Source organism: Phalaenopsis equestris, unplaced genomic scaffold (assembly GCF_001263595.1).
Source record: "Phalaenopsis equestris unplaced genomic scaffold, ASM126359v1 Scaffold000926, whole genome shotgun sequence".
Classification (NCBI taxonomy): Eukaryota; Viridiplantae; Streptophyta; class Magnoliopsida; order Asparagales; family Orchidaceae; genus Phalaenopsis; species Phalaenopsis equestris.
Window position 1 is genome coordinate 304,059 of NW_018165365.1, and position 20,691 is coordinate 324,749.

The 20,691-nt window shown below is 34.5% G+C and overlaps 1 protein-coding gene across 4 annotated transcripts in view; it reads right to left on the reverse strand.

Moving 5' to 3' along the window:
• Window positions 1-57: 57 nt before the first annotated feature.
• The window catches only part of LOC110032347 (helicase-like transcription factor CHR28), a 52,860-nt gene continuing 32,226 nt past the window's right edge, over window positions 58-20,691 (reverse strand). For all 4 annotated transcript variants that reach the window (XM_020735942.1, XM_020735939.1, XM_020735941.1 and 1 more), the window contains 3 exons: window positions 9,481-9,987; window positions 9,134-9,343; window positions 58-506 (listed from right to left, as the gene is read on the reverse strand). In XM_020735942.1, the coding sequence (XP_020591601.1) occupies window positions 402-506; window positions 9,134-9,343; window positions 9,481-9,987 (822 nt within the window). In that variant the 3' untranslated portion in view covers window positions 58-401. The remainder of the gene's footprint in view (window positions 507-9,133; window positions 9,344-9,480; window positions 9,988-20,691) is intronic.

Sequence of the window (20,691 nt, forward strand, 5' to 3'; positions counted from 1 at the left end):
TATATATATATATATATATATATATATATATATATATATATATATATATATCTCCAAAGGAAAACCATGAATTACCAAACGAAAAATATTTACATATCTACAGGACTACTACATCCAACCAGCCTGTAGAATTTGTATTACATAACTAACAGAGGAGCTGAAACCTCTTAAAAAAAGAACAATATGGCTTCATACCCCAAATCTCTCTCTCAGAAAGTAAATAAAAAATAAATACATTCAATATTTTTCCCAGCCTTCCAAACAAATCTGCAAAAATAAAAGAGAAGGGCTTTTGATATGCTGAAATTAAAAAGCTTTGTCAGTTCTCTCATGGCGTCCAGAAACCCAAAAGGAAAAAAGCCTCCGGCTCAAAACGCATAATCAGGCACAGCAAAAGCAATTTATATCATAAATAGATATTTAAGATCTTCCACAGTGAGACGAGCAGCATGGCTGCCAGCATTGTCCTCTCCAAAAGCAGAGGAAACCAACTTTCTCTTTTCCTCCTGCAATAAAACACTATTTTTCAGTGTTTTAAGAACAAATTAATTGGTCTTTAAAAAAATTATTTTTTAATTATTTATAAGTCATTATGCTTGAAAAAAAAAAATTGAAACCTAGTTAGTTTGATTGAAAACATATAAAGCCCTGAAATTTAATTCCTAAAATCATTTAGGGTTTGACAAGGAGATTAAATTCATAAAGGACTTGACTGAGGAGAAGAAAATTTCAGGTATAAAGTCAAGTTGCAATGGTTAAATTCTGATTTCATAATTAAACTGTTTTTGACTAAAACAAGATATAAAAGAGGTTCCTAAAATCAATTAATTGGAAATTTCATAGGAACAAAATTAATTTGAATATTCATATATATATATGTAAATTAGACATATTTCAAATGATGTATCTAAATAATAATAGTGAAGTGTGAAATTGAAATGAAAGATTTAAAATGAACAAAAGCTAATAAAGTTAAATTGTTACTATAAGTTCACCTAAGGACCAGTTACTTTTGAGGAAAAAGCAATCAACCATAGACTGTACATACGGATAAATATATTTTTATTTTATAATAGTTATATTTATTTATGAAAGCAAGTACACATATTTTTACTGTTTTTTACATTTCTTTTAAAATGCAAAGGTCCATTTTTTATGTTAAATTTAAAAAAAGAAATAAAATATGATACATACATGCATATGGAGTCGCCCGCAAATGGTACTGACTGGAGAAGCAATGTACCCACGCATAAAATGAAAATTGAAATGAAAATGAAAAGAATGGATATTTTTTGGTGGATTTGAAAAAGGTAAACATATATTTTTAAAGTATACGATTAGAAGGTGACTCCTAAAAACGAAAAGTCTAATATAAATAAATGAAAGTAAATAGAAAACCTTTTTTTTTTCTTTTTTACTACTCAGACTTTTACTACTTACTACAATTTTTATAAAAATATTTTTTAAATGAGAATTATTATAATTTAGAAAGATTTTGCAAACTGACTCATTTAACTTACATATTCAGTTGCTAATATTTTACAGGAAAACCTACGATATGATGGATCCTAGAGAATACATGTACAGACGTCGAGAAACTCAGATTGAAAGGCATTACGTTTTAATTTTTATTGCATGTCAATTGTAAAAATATAACATACGAATGAATTATTATAAATTAAAATTTTATGAAATTGACTTGTGTTTTAGATCATTTATTTACGAAATGAAACTGTTAGATAATTTTCTTCGTCCGACTGACAATTCATGTCTTGAAAATACCAAGCTTCATTATCGAGCCATGACAAAAGTGGTATCAAGGCTCAGCCAAATATAGAGCTAGTAGAAAAAAAATGATGATAAAATAACCATTAAGAAAATCATTAATGATCATCAGCAAAATTTAATAGTAATTTTAATATTTGTGATAATAACTATAAAATTATAGTATCTTAGGGCAACTGATATAGATCAAGAGAATAAATATAGGAATAATAGAGACGTAAGAGCCACCAAAACTTACTAATCCCCCTTGTAAGTGTGCATTTTACATTTAAATAAAATGTACCAACCGCTCCACTAAAAAAACCCAAGGGCTTACAAAAAAGTTGTCATCCCTCAAAATAATTTTAATTGATCTGATCAACAGTTCCTACATTAATAATTCCAAGCTTCCTGATCAGGTCATGATAAGAGTGGTATCAAGGCTCGCCCACGTATAGAGCTAGTAGAAAAATGATCATAAAATAGCCTCTAAGAAAATAGTTAATGATCATTAGAAAAATTTAATAATGATTTTAATATTTGTGATAATAATTATAAAATTATAGCATCTTAGGGCAATCGATATCGATCAAGAGAATAAATATAGGAACACTAGAGAGGCAAGAGCTGCAGACCCCCAAAACTTACTAATCCCCCTTTCTTGAAAGTGTGCATTTGACATTTGAATATAAATTATCAACCACTCCACTAAAAAAAAGCCTAAGGGCTTACACAAAAGAAGTTCTCATCCCTCAAAATAGACAAAACTGAGGTATCACAATAAAAAATATTCCAAAAAAATACCTACCCCCCTTTCCTTTTTTCTAGTTATGCTAGCATTCTAATGAAGGCATTTACCCATATCATGACCGTAGTGCTACTGGAACATTACAGAGATAAATATCTAAAGTTGTTCCAAGACAGGTGACCACCCCTATTTTCAGAAGCAGGACCCGTTGAGGCTGAGAATTGATTGTGGCTGATCGAGAAAATCTTTGACTGTTTGTTCTTTCCACATGAGAAGAGAGTGACATTAGCCACACTTACTTTTATGAGAGAAGCTGACGGGTGGGGGCAAGGAAAACTATAGAAAAAGTTTGGAGAACCCAACCACCAGACTCATTGGGAGGATTTTGTGAGGACCTTCCGTGATTGATTCGTTCCTCTTTCAGACAGGAGGCAGATGTATGATCGATTTATCAAGTTGGTGCAAGGTGATCGATCTATGATGTAATATGAGACTGAGTGCACGATGTTGTCCAGTTAAACACCTCAATTTATCTTTAATGCCGAAGAAAAATGCCACCATTCCTATCTGGATTGAAGATATCATCAGACAAAAATTAATTCCTTTGGCATTGAGGATTATTCAATTATGGTGGAGAGTGTGAGGATAGGGATTGATCTGTTGGCTACGGAGAAACGTAGAGATTTTCGAAAGAGTAGAAGAGACAGAGGTTTAGATCTAGGTAAGCCACCCGATTTGTACAATCTGTGCAGTCCAAAATGAAGAATCTTAGATCCAACAGCAGTGGGAGCGGCACTAGCAGCAACATCAATGTTACGACATGTGCCAATTTTGGGCACACAGAAAATAATGTTTCACAGGTACCAAAACCTATTTTTGGTGCACCGGCCAAAATACATTGTGAGATTTTGCCCTACTTTGGGTCAAAGGCCTTTAGTAGATACTAGAGCTAGTGTTCCACCTCCTCAGAGAAGTTTTGGTGGACAGAGACCGGCTAAGCCTTCAGGATCAGTTCCAGCTCTGAGCCACTCCCGCTAGGGTGTGCAGCCTCGGGTCTACGCACTGCACATAACAGGAAGCAAGGAATTCACCTGATGTGATTACATGTATTTCTTTATTTTGATAAATCTATCAAATCTATAGTTAATTTAAGACATGTATACTTTTTTTATTATAGGTTTGCTTTCTATCAAAAATAAATTGGTCTGAACTTTATTTGATATTGAAGCATCACACTCCTTTATTTATAGAGAGATTGTGAGACCTGAAGGATTAGAATCATACAGTACATTTGATATTTTATCAATCATTCTTCCTAATGAGTCTCGCATAATTACTAATGGAAATTGTACTGTGAACTAAGCTTGAAGATGAATTTGGTAGTATTACCATTAACCGAATTCAAAGTTATCATAGTGATGATATGATTCTCTAATCATTTCATAACTTTTGATTACTCGAAAAAGGTATGGTCAAATTCAATATCCTTAAAAAAAATTCAAATTTATGAGAGATAGAGAAGTCTTCTCTATGATGATATCCAGCCTAAAGGTTTTTAAACCATTAGCAAAAGTATATCAATGTTTTCTAGCTCTAGTCAATTATATTATGAAATAACCAAATAAGTTGGAGGATATAATAGTAGTAAGGGAGTACCCCGAAATCTTCTTAGAGGATTTGTTGGGGATGCCTCCAAGAAGAGAGAAAAGTTTCTCTATTGATTTAATATCAAGTGCAAAACTTAAAGAGCTACAAGGACTAAAGAGTCAACTGCATGATTTAGTGGAGAATGGATTTATTAAGCCAAACACTTTCCCTTGAGGAGCTCTAGTGTTTTTTATTAAGAAAGATGGGATATTAAGACTATGTGTTAATTGTCGAGGACTAATCTCTTTGATCAATTAGAAGGGGGCATCTGTATTTTCAAAAATTAATCTACGACCAGATTATCACCAGCTATGAACTGAGGATAATATAGAAAAGACTGCTTTCAGTATCAGATCTGGGCATTATGAGTTTGTGGTGATGCCTTTTGGATTATTAAATGCCCTCGCCTTTTTTATGAATCTTATGAACAAAATATTTAAACAATTTCTGACTAGATTTATAATTTTGATCTATTCCAGTGATGAAATCATCATGCATATCATCTTTGCATGGTTCCGCAAACACTAAAGGAGAACCAATTATATGCCAAGTTATTAAAGAGTGAATTCTGGTTGAGAAGCATACCATTTTTGGGGCATATAATCAGCAGTGAAAGAATTACTGTAGATTAGAATAAAGTTAAAGCGATATCTAATTGTTCCAGACCAACCATTGTTACAAATGTTTGGAGTTTTATAAGTTTGGCAGAGAATTACAAGAGATTTGTTGAGGGGTTCACTCATATTATAATGTCTTTGCACAGATTGACTAAAGCAGTGATGAAATTTGAGTGGACAGGTCGCTATGAGGAAGCATTTCAAAAAATGAAGGCAAATGCATGATGATAGCACCAATATTAACGATGCTCTCTGGGGCAGAGGCTTCCAAATGTTAGGTAATGTGGAGATTTGATCCACCGTAATTTTATCAACTTCCTAATTAAGAATTTCACCTACCGCTCACCAATCTTCCCACCTACTGCTCACCTACCACGTCTCACCTACTGCTCATCTACCTCCCACCTACCGCTCTACTGGTTTCTATAAATAGTCTCTTATGGCTTGTCACAAGCAAGCAAGACCAAACCAAGTCCTCTACGAGAGAAAGAGAGGAAGAGAGAAAGAGGAAGGGAGAGAAAAAAATAGAAATTTTCTTGCAAACGTTGAGACACTTGACAGTGTAATTCCTCAAAGAAATAAAACTCTTTGCAGCTCTATGGACGTAGGTAAATTTGTCGAACCACGTAAATTTGTCGCTCTGGTGTTTTTTTCTGCGTGCAATTTTTCTCGTTCCATTGTTCGTTTTATTGTCGTCCTCTTTCACAATACCAAATTTATAGCGATGCATCTTTAAAAAAAAAGTTGAATTTGTGCTTATACAGCATAGGAAGGTAATTGCTTAAGCCTTTGGACAACCAAAAACTCACGAGAAAAATTATCTACACATGATCTGGAGCTAACAACACTTGTATTTGCCTGAAGATTTGGATGCATTATTTGTATGGATTTACGTATGAAGTATCCACGAATCACCAAAACTTGAAATATATTTTCACACAGGAGCTGAATATAAGGCAAATGTGATGACTTGAGCTTATCAAAGGTTATGATTTATACATGTACTATCATCCAGAGAAACCAAATGTACTTGCAGCCACACTAAGCAGAAAGACAGGTGGTAGTGCTAATTGGATGATTAGACAACAAGAAGAATTAATTAAAGATATGGAGAGTTTGTAATTATCTGTAGCAGTAACAAATGATGAGAGTTTTGTACAGTTGAATCAAATGTTAATTCAGACAACTTTGAAGAACCAAATGTGAGATGCATTGCCACATGATGCATAATTTCAGATAATATTAGACTGAATGTAGTTCAGATATAGAAATATGAGATCAATGAAAAAAAAGTTGTTGAAGTACATGAATAGAATTTGCATGATGTTAATAATTTACATAAGACAATCATACATGAGACACACTATTCATGCTACACATTACATCCACGTAGTAAAAGATGTATCAGAAGCTCAAGGCTTATTTTGGCGACCAAGGTTGAAGCATATTATAGCAGAGTTCGTAGGAAGGTGTCTTACTTGTCAGATGGTAAAAGTTGAGCATAAAAATCTAGTGGATTATTGCAACCGTTGTCTATATCAGAGTAGAAATGGGAGTACATTGCTATGAATTTCGTAATTGGAAAACCTAAATCAAGCCAAGATCGTGATGCTATATGCGTGACTATTGATCATTTGAATAAGTACGCATTTTTTGCCTATCAAACATAGATTTTATGGATAAGCTGACCAAAATTTATGTAATGAAATTATCTGTTACATGGAGTGCCAAAGTCCATTATTGAACATCAAGATGGTAGATTCACTTCCAGATTTTGAAAAAAAAACTCAAGAGGCTTTGGGTACTCAATTTACGTTCAGTACAATTTTCCAGTCAGAGGCAGACGGTCAACAAAAAGAACAATCCAAATCATAGAAGGCCTACTTAGATTTTATGCTTGATGTAGGTGAAAATTGAAACATGCATATAACTTTGATAGAATTTGCCTACAATAATAGCTTCTAGACCACTATTGGTACTGCTTGTTATGAAGCCCTTTTATGGAAGAAAATGCAGGACAACTCTTTGTCGGGCAGAAACTAGTGAAAGAAAAATAATTGTTATTGATTTAATTGATCAAACTACTGAAAAGATCCGGCAAATTTGTGACAGACTGAGAGTGGTTCAAGACAAGCAAAGAGAGTATTATGATGCTAATGACTAGTGAAATTTGAGGTCGAAGAATTTGTTTATCTGAACATTAGTCTGATGAAAGTTGTTAAACGTTGTGGAAAGTCTCTAAAGTTGAGCCCGCGAAATATTGACCCATATGAGATTTTGGAGAAGATATATTATTTGATGAGGCTAGTAAGCCTGTCACAAACCCTATAGACATTCAATTTGATCTGATCTTTAAAGAAAAACCAGAAAGGATCATAGATTATTATGTAAAGAAACTCAAAATTAGAGAAATTTTTTATGTTCGTGTACTGTGAAAGCATGGGATGAGAAAAGATAGTACATAGGAGAACGAATAAAAATTAAGAGAATGTTATCCACAAATTTTCAATCGAGATATGAACTATATTCTTGTACATTAAATTTCGATGGTGATATTTTTTTAGAAGAGTAGATTGTAAATTAAATTAAATAACTGAATTTAAAAAATGATATGACCTATTAACAACATCTGCTTCACAGATGTCGTTCGAGTGACACCCTTGTCGCCCTTAAAAAATTTAATGAGGAATTATCTCGTCTCAACCCTTCACTCCACGCGAGAGAAACAGAGAGCGAGAGGAAGTAAGAGCAAGAAAAGGTCATGCCCTAATTATAAAAGAAGCAGAATAACAAGAAAAGTGCGTCCAAAAATTCATAAAGGGCTTGACTGAAGAAAAACTAATTTCAGATATAATGTTGAATTTCAATAGTTAAATTTTGATTTCTTAATTAAATTGTGTTAGACTAAAAAAAAATGAAAGATGTGGCTAAAATCAATTAATTGGAAATCTCATAGGAGCAAAATTAATTTGAATATTCATATATAGGTAAATTAGATATAATTCAAATGAATGTATCTAAAGAAAAACAATGGAGTGAGAAATTAATATGAAAGAATGATTGAAAATGAACAACAGTAAATTACGTTTAAATTGTTATTATAGGTTTAATAACTTCTAAGAAAAGACAATCAAGTACATTGTACTTGGGTAAATATATTTTTTATTTTGTAATAGTTCTATTTATTTATGAAAGCAATTACACATTTTTACTGTTTCCTGCATTTTTTTTTAATGCAAAGGTTATTTTATTTAATATAAAATATAAGAAAATAAATAAAATATAATATATGCATGCATATGAAGTCATTCAAAAATGGTACTGGCTAGGGTAGCGATGTACTTGTGCAGAAAAAGAAAATAAAAATAGAAATAAAAAATGTCTACCTTTTAGGTGGGTTAGGAAGAGGCAAACGTATTTTAAAGTATACGTTTAGACGATAACTCCCAATAACGAAAAATATAGCATAAATAAATGAAAGTAAATAAAAAAAATTTCTTTATAGTTTCCTTTTACTGCTCACAATATTTTACTACTTATTGCGACTTTTACAAAAATATTTTTAAGATGAGAATTATCATAATTTAGAAATATTTTGTCCATCGAGTCATTTAACTCACATATTCAGTTGATAAAATTTCACAAGAAACCTACTATAGGATAGATGGATCTTAGAGAGTATGTATATAGACATTGAGGGGCTCAGACTGATAAGTATCAAGTTTTAGTTTTTATTTCCTGTCAATTGTAAAAATTTAGCACATGCACGAACTGTTGTAAATTAAATTTTTATGAAATAGAATCTCTTTTGTGTTTTGGATCATTTTATTCATGAAATAGAAACCCTATAGTTTACTTTAGCTCTAACAAAATTTTTTCTAAGCATTTGTTTGGGTTATAACTTATCTTTCAACTATATAAATAAAAGATTTCAGCTGACAAGGCAGCTTAGAGAAATTTCCCTCTTCCTTTATTTGTTTTTTTTTTCTTTGGCTTGCAGAGCCTCTGCCTGAGAGCAGCAAACCGCCCGAAATGTTTGACCTTATGGGACAGAACACCCATCTCTAATCCTAACTAAACATTACATCAAGATATTACAAAAAAATTTTTTTCAAACAAAATGGTGATAATGTGGACATGAACATCCCAGATGAAAGGAATAACTTCCATACGTGGAAACATATTTCTATCTTAGAAATGGATGACCTACTTTTCTAGTATAAATGTCTCCTTATCTAAGCTTGATACCCTCTATAGAAGCCTTAGTAAAATACTAACAGTATCTGAGCGTAAATTAAATTTACTTTTAACTATAAACAACTAATCCACAAAGAAGAAACATGCCAAAAACGATTACCTGAAGAGCTAAAATGCGATCCTCGATTGTATCTTTGATTGTTATGCGAGAAACAGTCACGGGTCGAGTTTGCCCAATTCTATGTGCTCGGTCAATGGCTTGATCTTCAGTGGTTGGATTCCACCAAAGATCAAGAAGAACAACATGGCATGCAGCAACCATATTCAAGCCAAGATTACCTGCTTTGAGTGACATGAGCATAACAGTGACCTGAAAATGCACAAAAGTGGACATTACCTTAAATGAGATGCAGATATAGTATTAAATTGCATATATATGCAGAAATAATTAAGCTAGAATAGTGAGCATAAAACTAAAAGTCAGAATTATTCTTTCACACATCAAACCTCTGGATCGGTGTTGAAGTCCTTCACGGCTCTATCTCTTGCATTCAATGACATTGTTCCATCAAGCCTTCTGTACTGAATAAAAGACTGATTTAATGATATCTCAACTAGATCTAGCATTCCTGTCCACTGAGAAAAAACAATAGCTTTCACTGGGATAAAAGAATTCCAATCATCTTCACTTTCTCGAGCTATATTGGTGAGATAACTTTCACTTGAAAGGGAACTCAGGATATCCACAGCAGCCTTGATTTTGGAAGAAACATAGCCAGAATGCACGATGGAAGATTCCTCACCTCGAGTTGACGAACTTGAGGCAGCATTTTCATCAAGTTCATCACAAATACAGTTTCTCAAAGTAGCTTTAGAGAAAACTAAATCAGTACCGATTGTTTCTTTGCAACCAGCTGCAGGGCACAAATTATCATCACCACTTAAACGGTCAGATACACACTGATAGCAGAAAACATGACTGCACATAGTTACAACAGGATCCTCAGGAGTATCCTGAAAAGGCATAAACATAATAACAGGATTAATGGAAGTGAGCTCAAGATAATTAGGAGAGCACAACCATCTGCACCAAATCAGAAAATTTAGATCTGAGATTGAGAGTGAAATTAGAATAAAATAAACTGAGAAATCTCATGCCTCCATAACAGTAAAGAGAACAATGAATTGACAGAAGCAAAAATGACTAAACACATCTAGCACTTATAATAAAGCTTCAATGAATCTTTATTCATGAAGAGTAAATTAAAAATTTTGTCGGTTAATACTCTGGTTCAAGATTGAAGAGATGGTTACAGGTGTGCATTCCTCGTCAACCATAAATGCTAAGGGAATTTATGTTCCATTGATCAGAGCTACATAAGCTTTATCTCTGAAATACCAATTATTTAATAACCAAGACTACATAGGCTTTATCTTCTTTCCTTCTTCGCCGCTTCTTCTGCTCGTCTAGATCACTTGCATTAACTCCTTTCAATGGAAGTTAACACTTCACTCTTTATATCTCTTGGGTAGAGAGATATTAGGGAAAAAAAAACTAGAGCAGAAAGAAAAAGATGTGGAAAAAAATTGCAATCATGGGAGAGGCCTCTTCGTGTAGGAACAAATCCAAAGTTAAATAAGCTATCATTTCTGGCCATCAAGTCACCTTAAAAGAAAATATTTATACTCAATTATACATAATTTGTCAGGATATGAGCTACTTACCATAAGCAATGGATTTCCATCTCCTTTTTGCCAACTAAACAAATATTCAATTTGCATTAGTTATAGTAGCCTTCTCTCTTTCAGGGTGAGGCGTTTAATGTAGCATCCATATAGCTTTGTAGTGTTGTGGGGGACATTTACATACATCCCATCCAATTCTTATAAATTTACATATCTAACACCTACATTTTACTTTCTATATTTATACCACCCAAATCTTTTGTATCACATCAAAAACGCCATTAATTTAACATTTGAAAAGTGAAATACACATTCTCAAACATAGATAAAACGATGTATATGTAAAAATTAAAGTTTAGGTGTTAGATATGTAAATACATAGAAATTGAGTGGTATGTATGTAAATATCCCAGCTAAAAAAAACATTCAACTAGTAAGCCAGGCAAGCTTTATTCAATAGGGCTTTTAGGGCATATAAAAGGATACTCACATTCATTACAGAGCCCATCCACTCCTAACGAATTACATCAAAGAATATCGATGAAAATAAATTAAATTTGCTTTGGCGGGCCACTCATACAATAAACATAAAGATTAGATGAGGATAACTAGAACAGCTAAATAATTAAGTATAGAATAATTCTCTTCCATTTTTTTATAATAAAAAAGAATACAAAGTAAAGATAGAAGTCTAAATTTATTTAAATATCTCATTTATGAAAAGTGAAATATACATTCTCATACATAAATAAGACGACATATATGTAAAAATCAACTTTTAGCTGTTAGATTTGTAAATACATAGAAATTGAGAGGTATGTATGTAAATATCCCAGCTAAAAAAAACATTCAACTAGCAAGCCAGGCAAGCTTTATTCAATAGGGCTTTCAGGGCATATAAAAAGACACTCACGTTCATTACAGAGCCCATCCACTCCTACCCAATGACATCAAAGCATATCGATGAAATAAAATCGAGTTGGCTTAGGCGGACCACTCGTTCAATAAACATAAAGATTAAATGAGGATAACTAGAACAGCAAAATAATTAAGTAATAGAATAATTCTCTTCCATGCTTTTATAATAAAAAAGAATACGAAGTATAGATAAAAAGTCTAAATTTATTTAAGTATCCCATTTATGAAAAGAAATCAACATTGAAGTTGGTGTGGTTTTAAGGCCTCCAAGTTCAAGATCCCATACCTGCCATGCAAATGGTTAGAGATGCGAGTCATCTCTCACCTTTGGTGTGTCACTTGTGCTACCTTTGCTCTGAAAAGATGTGCCCTCTATATAAATTAAATGGCCTGAGAAGGTCCTAGCTTTTACTACAGTTTTGCTTCATATTTAACAAGAAGGCTACTTCCTCTGCTATTAAATGGGTTATCAAGGGCGACGCTTCTTCAATTTTCTTGAGTTTTTTTGGATGAAGGCTTTGGAAGATGATCATCACTACATGTGCCTCCATCCGCTGCAAATTTATTCCCTTGTTTTGCAAATATATATATATATATAAGGCTCTTACATTTTTTTTATATAAAAAGCCCGAGGGCAAATATATTAATATGAAAAAGATACAGAAATATTATATGAGACAGCCTAAAAGAAAGCTCAACTCATACAATACAACACACACAAAACTCAGATAAAGCAAAGATACATAAAAGTAAAAAAACCAAAAAACCACAAAATAACACAAAAATGCTAGGGACGTCTCACTTTAGTCCTCCTGCCTCTAGTTCTCGGAAGATCGGAAGTTAGTTGGTTAACAAATTTGTAAGGTAGTACCATTGCCCATAGTAATCAAAATATCATCCATCAGATTCCTGAACTCGAGTAGATCTTCATTCTTCTTCTTCCTCCTGGAGGTGTGGACCTGTCATTCCTCATCAGATGAGTCATCAAATGATTGACTCATCTGATCAGTAGATTCCAAAGGTGGTCGGACAGGTGTAGGTCGTTGCGCATCATGATCCCCATGAGCCTGAGTAACATAAACATCCTTCTAGACCTGATGAGACGGTGGTGAAGCAGTAGAAGTATTTCTACCTGTACTATCGACGATACGTTCTATGGCAGGCGGAGTCTGAAGAATCTTCCTCTCCCCCACGATAGGAGGTTCCAAAGACTGGGAAGCTACAACTGGGGACTGAATGGTTGTCATATTGCCTAAGGGGATATTGACGTCTTCCGGGGGATCCTTCTGATGATCAGTAGTGTCAGTAGTGTCAAAAACTTGGTATTGATCGGGATGAGATGGAATCACAGCCTCTAGCGGAGCACTTTGCTTTTGTGGTCTGAGGTGGGGATGTAGATGGTGACATTGAGAACTGGAGTGGACGAACATATGACAGTTCGAACAATACGACGGAAAATGCTCAATCTCTACATTCTGCCAAAATTCATGGTGTTGTGTGTCCAACCAAATTTCCTCAGAAGCGGGTGAAATGATGTCTCTTTCAACAAGTACTCTAGCTTCAGATGGACGGGAAGCTTTAAAAGTATGAATGTCCGTCTTGAGTGGCTTTCCATAAGCTGAGGCAATAGAGTACAATACTTTCTGAGAAAAATAATGAAATTCTGAGAAAAATAATGATTCTGAGAAAAATAATGAAATTTCAAACCAAGGAGGCGAATCTAAACCGGAATGATTGGCGGTTTCATCCGCGGGTCAAAATCCACATATCATTTCAGAATCTTCATTGCTCTGTTATCAATCCAGATTATACTTCTAGCAAATAAGTGCATGTAATCTGTGCATGTAATCTTCTTCATTTTCATTGTTAATTTGAATAAGAACGCGTCTCCCATTTAATAGTCCAATTTTCCACTCTCCAACAAAGTGCATAAGTTCAAATTCTTTGCGAATGAGCTCCATTTTGAGATGGTCATATAGAAATTTCCCAACCAAATTCAGATGACAGGAGGAAGCAAGTTGAATATCATCGTTTTCTGTTAAAAGTATGGCAGACTTTCCATTTTTCCTACAAGGTTTCTTGATGTCCTCCGCCCACTCAAATGAAGGAGGAAAAAACGGCGATTTAGCTGTACCTGAAGCGTGAACACCAGCAAGGGCGGCAGCATACGATATGTCCGAAGCTATTCCAAACGAGGGAGGTGGGGCTGTGGGACAGCAAAGTGACAGTAGAGAAAGAGCAAATGTCGAAAGGGAAGTTGAGCAGTGGGCGATTTGTTCGAGCCAAAGGAAAGCTCGCGCCTTGCGAACAAGGACAGGAGCCGCAGAAAAAGCTCGCGCTTCTCGGGATGACGAAGAATGAGCCGCAAGCCGCAGAAAGGAGCCTGCGCTTCCCGAGATGACGAAAGAACGAGCCGCAGAAGAAGGCTGAGCCCAGGCGTCCTTTAAATGTCGCCCCCGAGCCCAATGCCTTCACTCGAGAGTAGGTGAAACGAGCCGCTACGACGCGACGGCGAAAAGGCGACGAAGACGAAAGTGAATTAGAGAAAAGGATTCACCATTTGCAAATATATATACATATATATATTTTTTTTAAAAAGCCCGAGGGCAAATATATTAAAGAGAAAAAGGTACATATAGGTTATATGAGTGAGACCAAAATAGGCACTCAACCCACACAGTACAACACAAAAAAAGAAAAGTAAAATCCCAAAAAATAGATGGTACATATAAGATCAATCGGGATGACCCAATTTAGTTCTGACTCTGTCTCTAGTTCTCGAAAGGGAATCAGCTAACAAACTGGTTAGGTGCATACCATTGCTTGAAGTAACCAAAGTATTATCCATTAAATTTCTTAGTTCAAGTAGATCTCAATACTTCTTCTTCCTAGAAGTGTAGACCTGTCATTCCTCATCCGAGAATTGTTGCTCATTTAGATGAGGTGGTAGTGCTGTAGTAGAAAGATTGCCAACAGTTATACCCACAACAGGTTCAAGTGTGTGTGGGATATGAGTTGTCGCCTGTACTCCAGATACTTCCTGAAAATGGGGAGCTGCAAGGTTCTCCTAATTGTCAGTCCTTCTAAGTAGGGATTCGTTTGTACTGTTTTCAATAGAGTTTTGCTCCGTAGGTCATCCAGCTTCTCATTAATTGTAGAAAAAGTATTTTTAGAGAGAGGGTCCACAGGGGCAATTAAATTAGACATCAAATCATGTCATGTGGTAGTTTTCTCTCCACGTGGAACAGATGTCCAAAACAATTGGGTTAGATCCATTTTTATTCACTTGATCTTTAGATTTCAAATTAGGATGAAGCTCATGGCATTTGTCAGGGATATGCCTAAACATCTTATAATGAGAACAATAACGAGGTCTATTCTCCAAGACAATTTGTTGTCAATATCCATTATGAGTTGTGTCCAACCAAACTTCAGTAACATCAGGTAAAGTAATATCTATTTCCACAAGAATTCTGGTCACAGAAAATCTAGTTAGGTTGAAAGTGGGTAGATCTAGCTTCATAGAGTCCCAAGTATGACCCCAATAGAGTAAAGAACCTGATAATAAAAAAAGTGTAGCTTGAGACCAGGTAGACTAAATTATACTGGTACAATAGGAGGTTCATGATTGGGGTCAAAAGCAGGAGACCACTTGAGAAGCTTCATTAATTTACCAGCAATATTGAGATATTTTTTTGGAGAAAATTTGACTGTATATATATATATATATTTAAAATGCCCAAGGCCTAATATATTAAAAAGGAAATGCACATATATGTTGGATGAGAGGGCCCAAATAATGGCACCCTATCTGTGAGTGTGTGTGTGTCTCCTAGTATAATACATAGTAACTTTATCCCAATTATAAGCTTCATTCATATTGCATGACAAACATTTTGATGAACTACATTTTAGGTTTCAACAACATTTACAATATCCATTAATAGAAAATTTTTCAATGAATTACTTTATAACCTTAAATTCATCTTTATATATCCATCATAGATCTCCATAAGAAGATACTTGAATTAAATTATTATAACCACTAGAGTCAATAATTATACTAATAAATAATGTTTTAGCCAAAAGAATCAAACTAAAAAAATACCCTTTTTATTATTCATTGTCCTGCGTCAAGAGATAGTATGTCAACATTCCCCGTAACTAGAAACTCTGCCAGTTCATTAATGTTGTGGTGCTTCCTCTCTTTTCCCTCATCTCAAGGTTCACTTTCCAACAATTTTGAGACATTGAACTAATAGTGGAACCAAAAGTACCTTTTACTATGCTTCTCTTCCTTAAGCTCCATCATGGGAGAATTCTAATTTTACTCTTGTTGTCGGATTCTTCTTAGGGTCTGTTTGGGGCAGTTTTTTGGCGCGACGCATTTTGAAAACATTGGATAAGCCGTTTGGAAACTACAACAAGACAGCGTTTTGGGTTAAGCTAGGTTAAATACGGGTCGCGAACCTCTTTCGAGTCTCTCTTGCGCCTCTCCGGTCTGTGGCTCCGGTGGTAAGGGTTTGCCTTTATTCTCTTCTCCTTCTTCCCTCCAATCTTCGGCTCTGTTTGGTTACTTTGCTCTCCATCCCCCCACGACATCAAATACCATTATTGTTGCAATTTGAAGTTAATTTGCAATTTATGGCTTTTCTTCGCGATTTGTGGCTTTCTCGTTTGCGGTTTGCAATTATGATATTGAGATTTTGCGATTTTTTTTGTGCTTTGTGCTCTATTCGGTGGATGGTTCTATACGGTTGGTAGCAGGATTTTGTGATGGTTGTGCAAAATAGTGCTTGTGATTTTGTGGTGGTGATGTTGCAATGTGTATTATCGATTTGCCCAAAACTGTCGTTTCACGAAATAGTGGCGATGATTTTGTGGCGGTTGCCTGAAATTGTCAGGTGATTTTGTGGTGGTTGCCCGATATTGTGGTAGAGATTTCGTGGTGGTTGCCAAAAATTGTGGTTGCTCGGTCATGCTCAATTCGATTATGGTGGTGATTTGTGGTGGTGATGGCGTCGTGGAGATGGGTTGATGGTGGTGGAGGTGGTGGTGATGGTGGTGCTGGCAGTGGTGTGATGAGGTGGTGATGGTATTGTGTTGGTGTAGGTGTGGTATTTGTGTTGATGCGGTGTGGAGGTGGTGGTAATGGTGTTGTGTGGAGGTGGTGGCGTAGTGTTAATGGGTTTTAAAGTGGTGGTGGTGTTGATATTGTGGTGTTGGTGGTGATTTTGTTGATTGTGTGGTGTGGCAGTGTTTGTGTGATAGTGTTGGTGTGTTAGGGTTGGTGGTGGTGGTGGTGGTCATATGTTGATAGGAGTGGCAGTCATATGTTGATAGTGTCGGTGATGTGTCGGATGTTTAGTGTGATAGTCGTTTTGTAGTGTTGTTTCTTTTCATTTACTTTTTCGAGTTGTGGTATTTTAAATGACATTTTATGTTTTCTCTGGCAAATATTTATGTTGCTTAGTTTTTTTTATGCTAGTATTGGCATGGTTAAGACAAAAGAAATCGGTTTGTCTGTCGTGTGGGATAAAGATGTCAAACTAATATTTTACAACATCTGCCTTAAAGAGGTAGAATTGAAAAATAGGTCAACAGCCTATTTTAACAAAAAGAGCTAGCAAAATATTATAAAAAAGTTCAAGGAAAACACATGAAGAATTTACAATAAGATGCAAATGAAAAATAAGTGAAATCAATTAAAAAAACTGAAATTTTTTGAAAGCATTGAAGTGGGGATCCACATTCTTGAGTTGGGATTCGATAAAGCAAAAAATTGACGCTTTGGAAGAATGGTGGGACTGGGCTGAGAAATTGGAGATGTGAATTTATGAAACGTCCAGTCCTTTTATCAATTTTATTTTTTTCTTCAAATACATAAACATATCAATCTTCCCTTACTTTGCAGGTAATGTCAAACGCGAAAAAAAAAAAATAAATTCAGTGACATTGACCCTAAGCTAGAAGAGAAGTTTGGATCGTATGTTTGAAGTCGTGGCAACAGGCAATCATGCATAAGCCCCCAGTGAGAAAAGGTTTGTTGGCATAGTTGAGCACATAGATGCCGAAAAAACAGCTAACTCCAATGAAGGCCCCAACCCGAACCTCATTGAAATTGAATCCACTAGCCCATCAAAACGTCTTGAAAAAAGAAAAAAGATTGTGTAGTTTTCATTAGAAGTTAAATCTCACAGTTAATTGCTTCATGCACCAATGATCCTAGCACATCACAAGAAACTTCTATTTAACAAGTAATGTGAATTCTGGAAGCAACTCTAGAAATCTAAGAGAACATTTCATTGTACTTGCTCTCTATGAAGTTGTTTGCAGATACAACCTGATGAGAGTTTTTTATGATGATGACTTCTAACCACATGATCTATTATTTACGTTATTTCCTTGACAATTGAGATGCATCAATTTCATTTTATTTATTGGGTATTTTATATTTTTTTTCTCATGGTGAAAGTATTTATGCCACTTGTAATATGCTGTCGTTTATTTCTTGGATACTTGTTAATTGTTTTTCGAAGTTTCTTTATTTTTCTTATGAAAAAACCATGTTATGATTCTAGCTAATTCGGTGATATTTATATGTGTTAGCTATATAAACAATGGATAATATAGATACTGAAAGACGCTGAAAAAGAATTGCAGTTGTGTTATGCCTAATGTATGAGTACTACAACTTATATATTGCTCGCTCTCCATGTATAACATCAACATACATAGAAAATAAGTGGGTTAGAGAGTTGTCTGTAGAACTTTCAACAAGGTTTAACAATATGTTTTGTATGACAGTATGTATTCATTGATCTTTTAGAAGAACTACACCATAATCATATGTTTCATGGCTCCGTCAGGATGACTTTCAGAGAGTGTTAGCAATAACCATTTATATTTTATCACGGAATGAATCTATGAGAAAAGTCATTGAGCGATTTCATCACTAATCTAAAACAATCAATATATATTTTTCAATCGGGTTTACTGCTGTCAGTTTATTATCAGAAACTATCAAATTAGACGACCCAACATTCTAAAAGATGCCATTGAGATTTCGGAGGACCAGCATTATGCCATATTTTAAGGTAATTTCATTCATTCATATTTTCCTGAATTCAAATAAACATAGTAATTTGAATGCCCTTGTTAATAGTTTAGGATTGTATTGGAGCGATCGATGGAAACACGTGGGTGCACTTGTGTCGAATAACGAAAACATCGCATTTATCGAGTGATTCAGATCACCAACACAAACATGTCATGGTTGTACGCGACTTTAACATATGTTTCACTTTTGTTATGGTCAGTTATAAAGGTAGTACGCATAACGGTCGCGTGCTCAAATTTACCACAAGAGCTTAGAAATACAATTTTTTGCAGCCACCCCAAGTTTGATTGAGTTTGAACAAATGAGAATGTATTTTCACTGCAATATTAATTATAATATGTATGTCAGATAAATATTATTTAGTCGATGCTGGATACCCCCTACAAAGAGAGTTTCTCAAACTATCTCCTGTACTAAATAACACATTCCTAATTTTAAAAGAGCCAGCAAAGTCACTAGGGGTAGAAAAGAGAATTTTAACAAGAGACACTCATCCTTATGCGGTGTCAATGAAAGGACATTTGGAGTATGGAAAGAAAAAAGAATCACATTGCGAGATATGCCAACTTATTCATTTTGCAAATAAGTGCAAATTGTAGTCGCCAAAATGACTCTCCACAACTACATTCGATGGCATCCTACACGCGGTGACATTAACTTCAATAGGGCTGATAAAGATCATTCACATGTCCCTGCTAAAGCATATAAATGTCGCCTAAGACAATTTTTATCACAAGTTGAAAGTGATTTATTTGAGACTTGCAGTCATGATGGGGAAGGTACAGAGGAAATGATAAAGATGAGAGAGTTGCCATCATTGGCGATTGAATAGAGCGATGTAAGTTTTTTGTTAATTTTTTTGCAATGTGTTGTGAAAATGCTTATTGTTTATTGTATTAATGGTTTATGCAACGATGTCCATTTTAAATCTCAATATAGGGAATCTTTTATTTCCAGTTCTTTTGCATGTATTTATTCTCATTTCGATGGTTTGTGAGACAACCACATGTATAATATGTAATGTATTTTTTTTATTTCATGTTTTTTTTTAGGTTCATGATGAGATATTCGGCCTGATAGGTTCTTCTAAATGGCCTATACGTCGTTATTGGTTCTTGGCACGTATGAAATCCCAACAAAGGAAATCAAGTTTCTCTCATTTTTTAATTCTATCGCTGTTGAGGTTTTCTGGATGACTTTTTTGGTGATATTCAAATGTGATATACAAGCTCGATATTACATGGTTTAAAGGCAACTAAAAACATTTTTTTATAAGCTTTATTGTCTTCTTGTAGTCACAAATTCGTTAGGTTATACTCTGTTCTCTGAGACCTCATAGTTTCATAAACTTGGATTGATTACTTCTGCTATTCTTTATTACTAATGTTGTAGCTAAGGGTTTGCACTTTTTGACTTTAAAACCTTCAAAAAATATGAGATCGAGGACTTCCGGTAACTCCAAAGCATTGTACTGCTACTGTGGACTATAATGTTTCCTGTTTACTTCAAGATAACCAAAAAAAGAGTTTAGGTGGGAGATAATTTTACTGGCGTCCAAAAAATAAACGAATAACTGTGATTTATTTAGGTAGGCGGATCAGTTTGAAGATTTCACCACCGATAATGATCAGATATGGAGAGTTTCATTAGAGGATGGATTATCTTGTGATATTAACCAACTGTATTTTAAAAACAATATTATCATATTATTATTTGTTATTTCAATAGTCTTTTCTTTTAATTATGATTATCGTGTTACTGTTTTGTGATGTGTCTGCTTTTATTTTGATTGTTATTTATTTTAAAGTATAAAATATGCTAGCAAGATTGATTTTGTTATAAACAATATTATACTAAAAGGGCACAAAGGTCATCTGTTCATAAACAACTGCAGCACAACTGTTACAAAAGTGTAAAAGACAAATAGACGTCAGCTTATATGCAGCACCTTTCTAATAAGTTGCAGCTACCCCAAATAGACTTAGGGTCCGTTT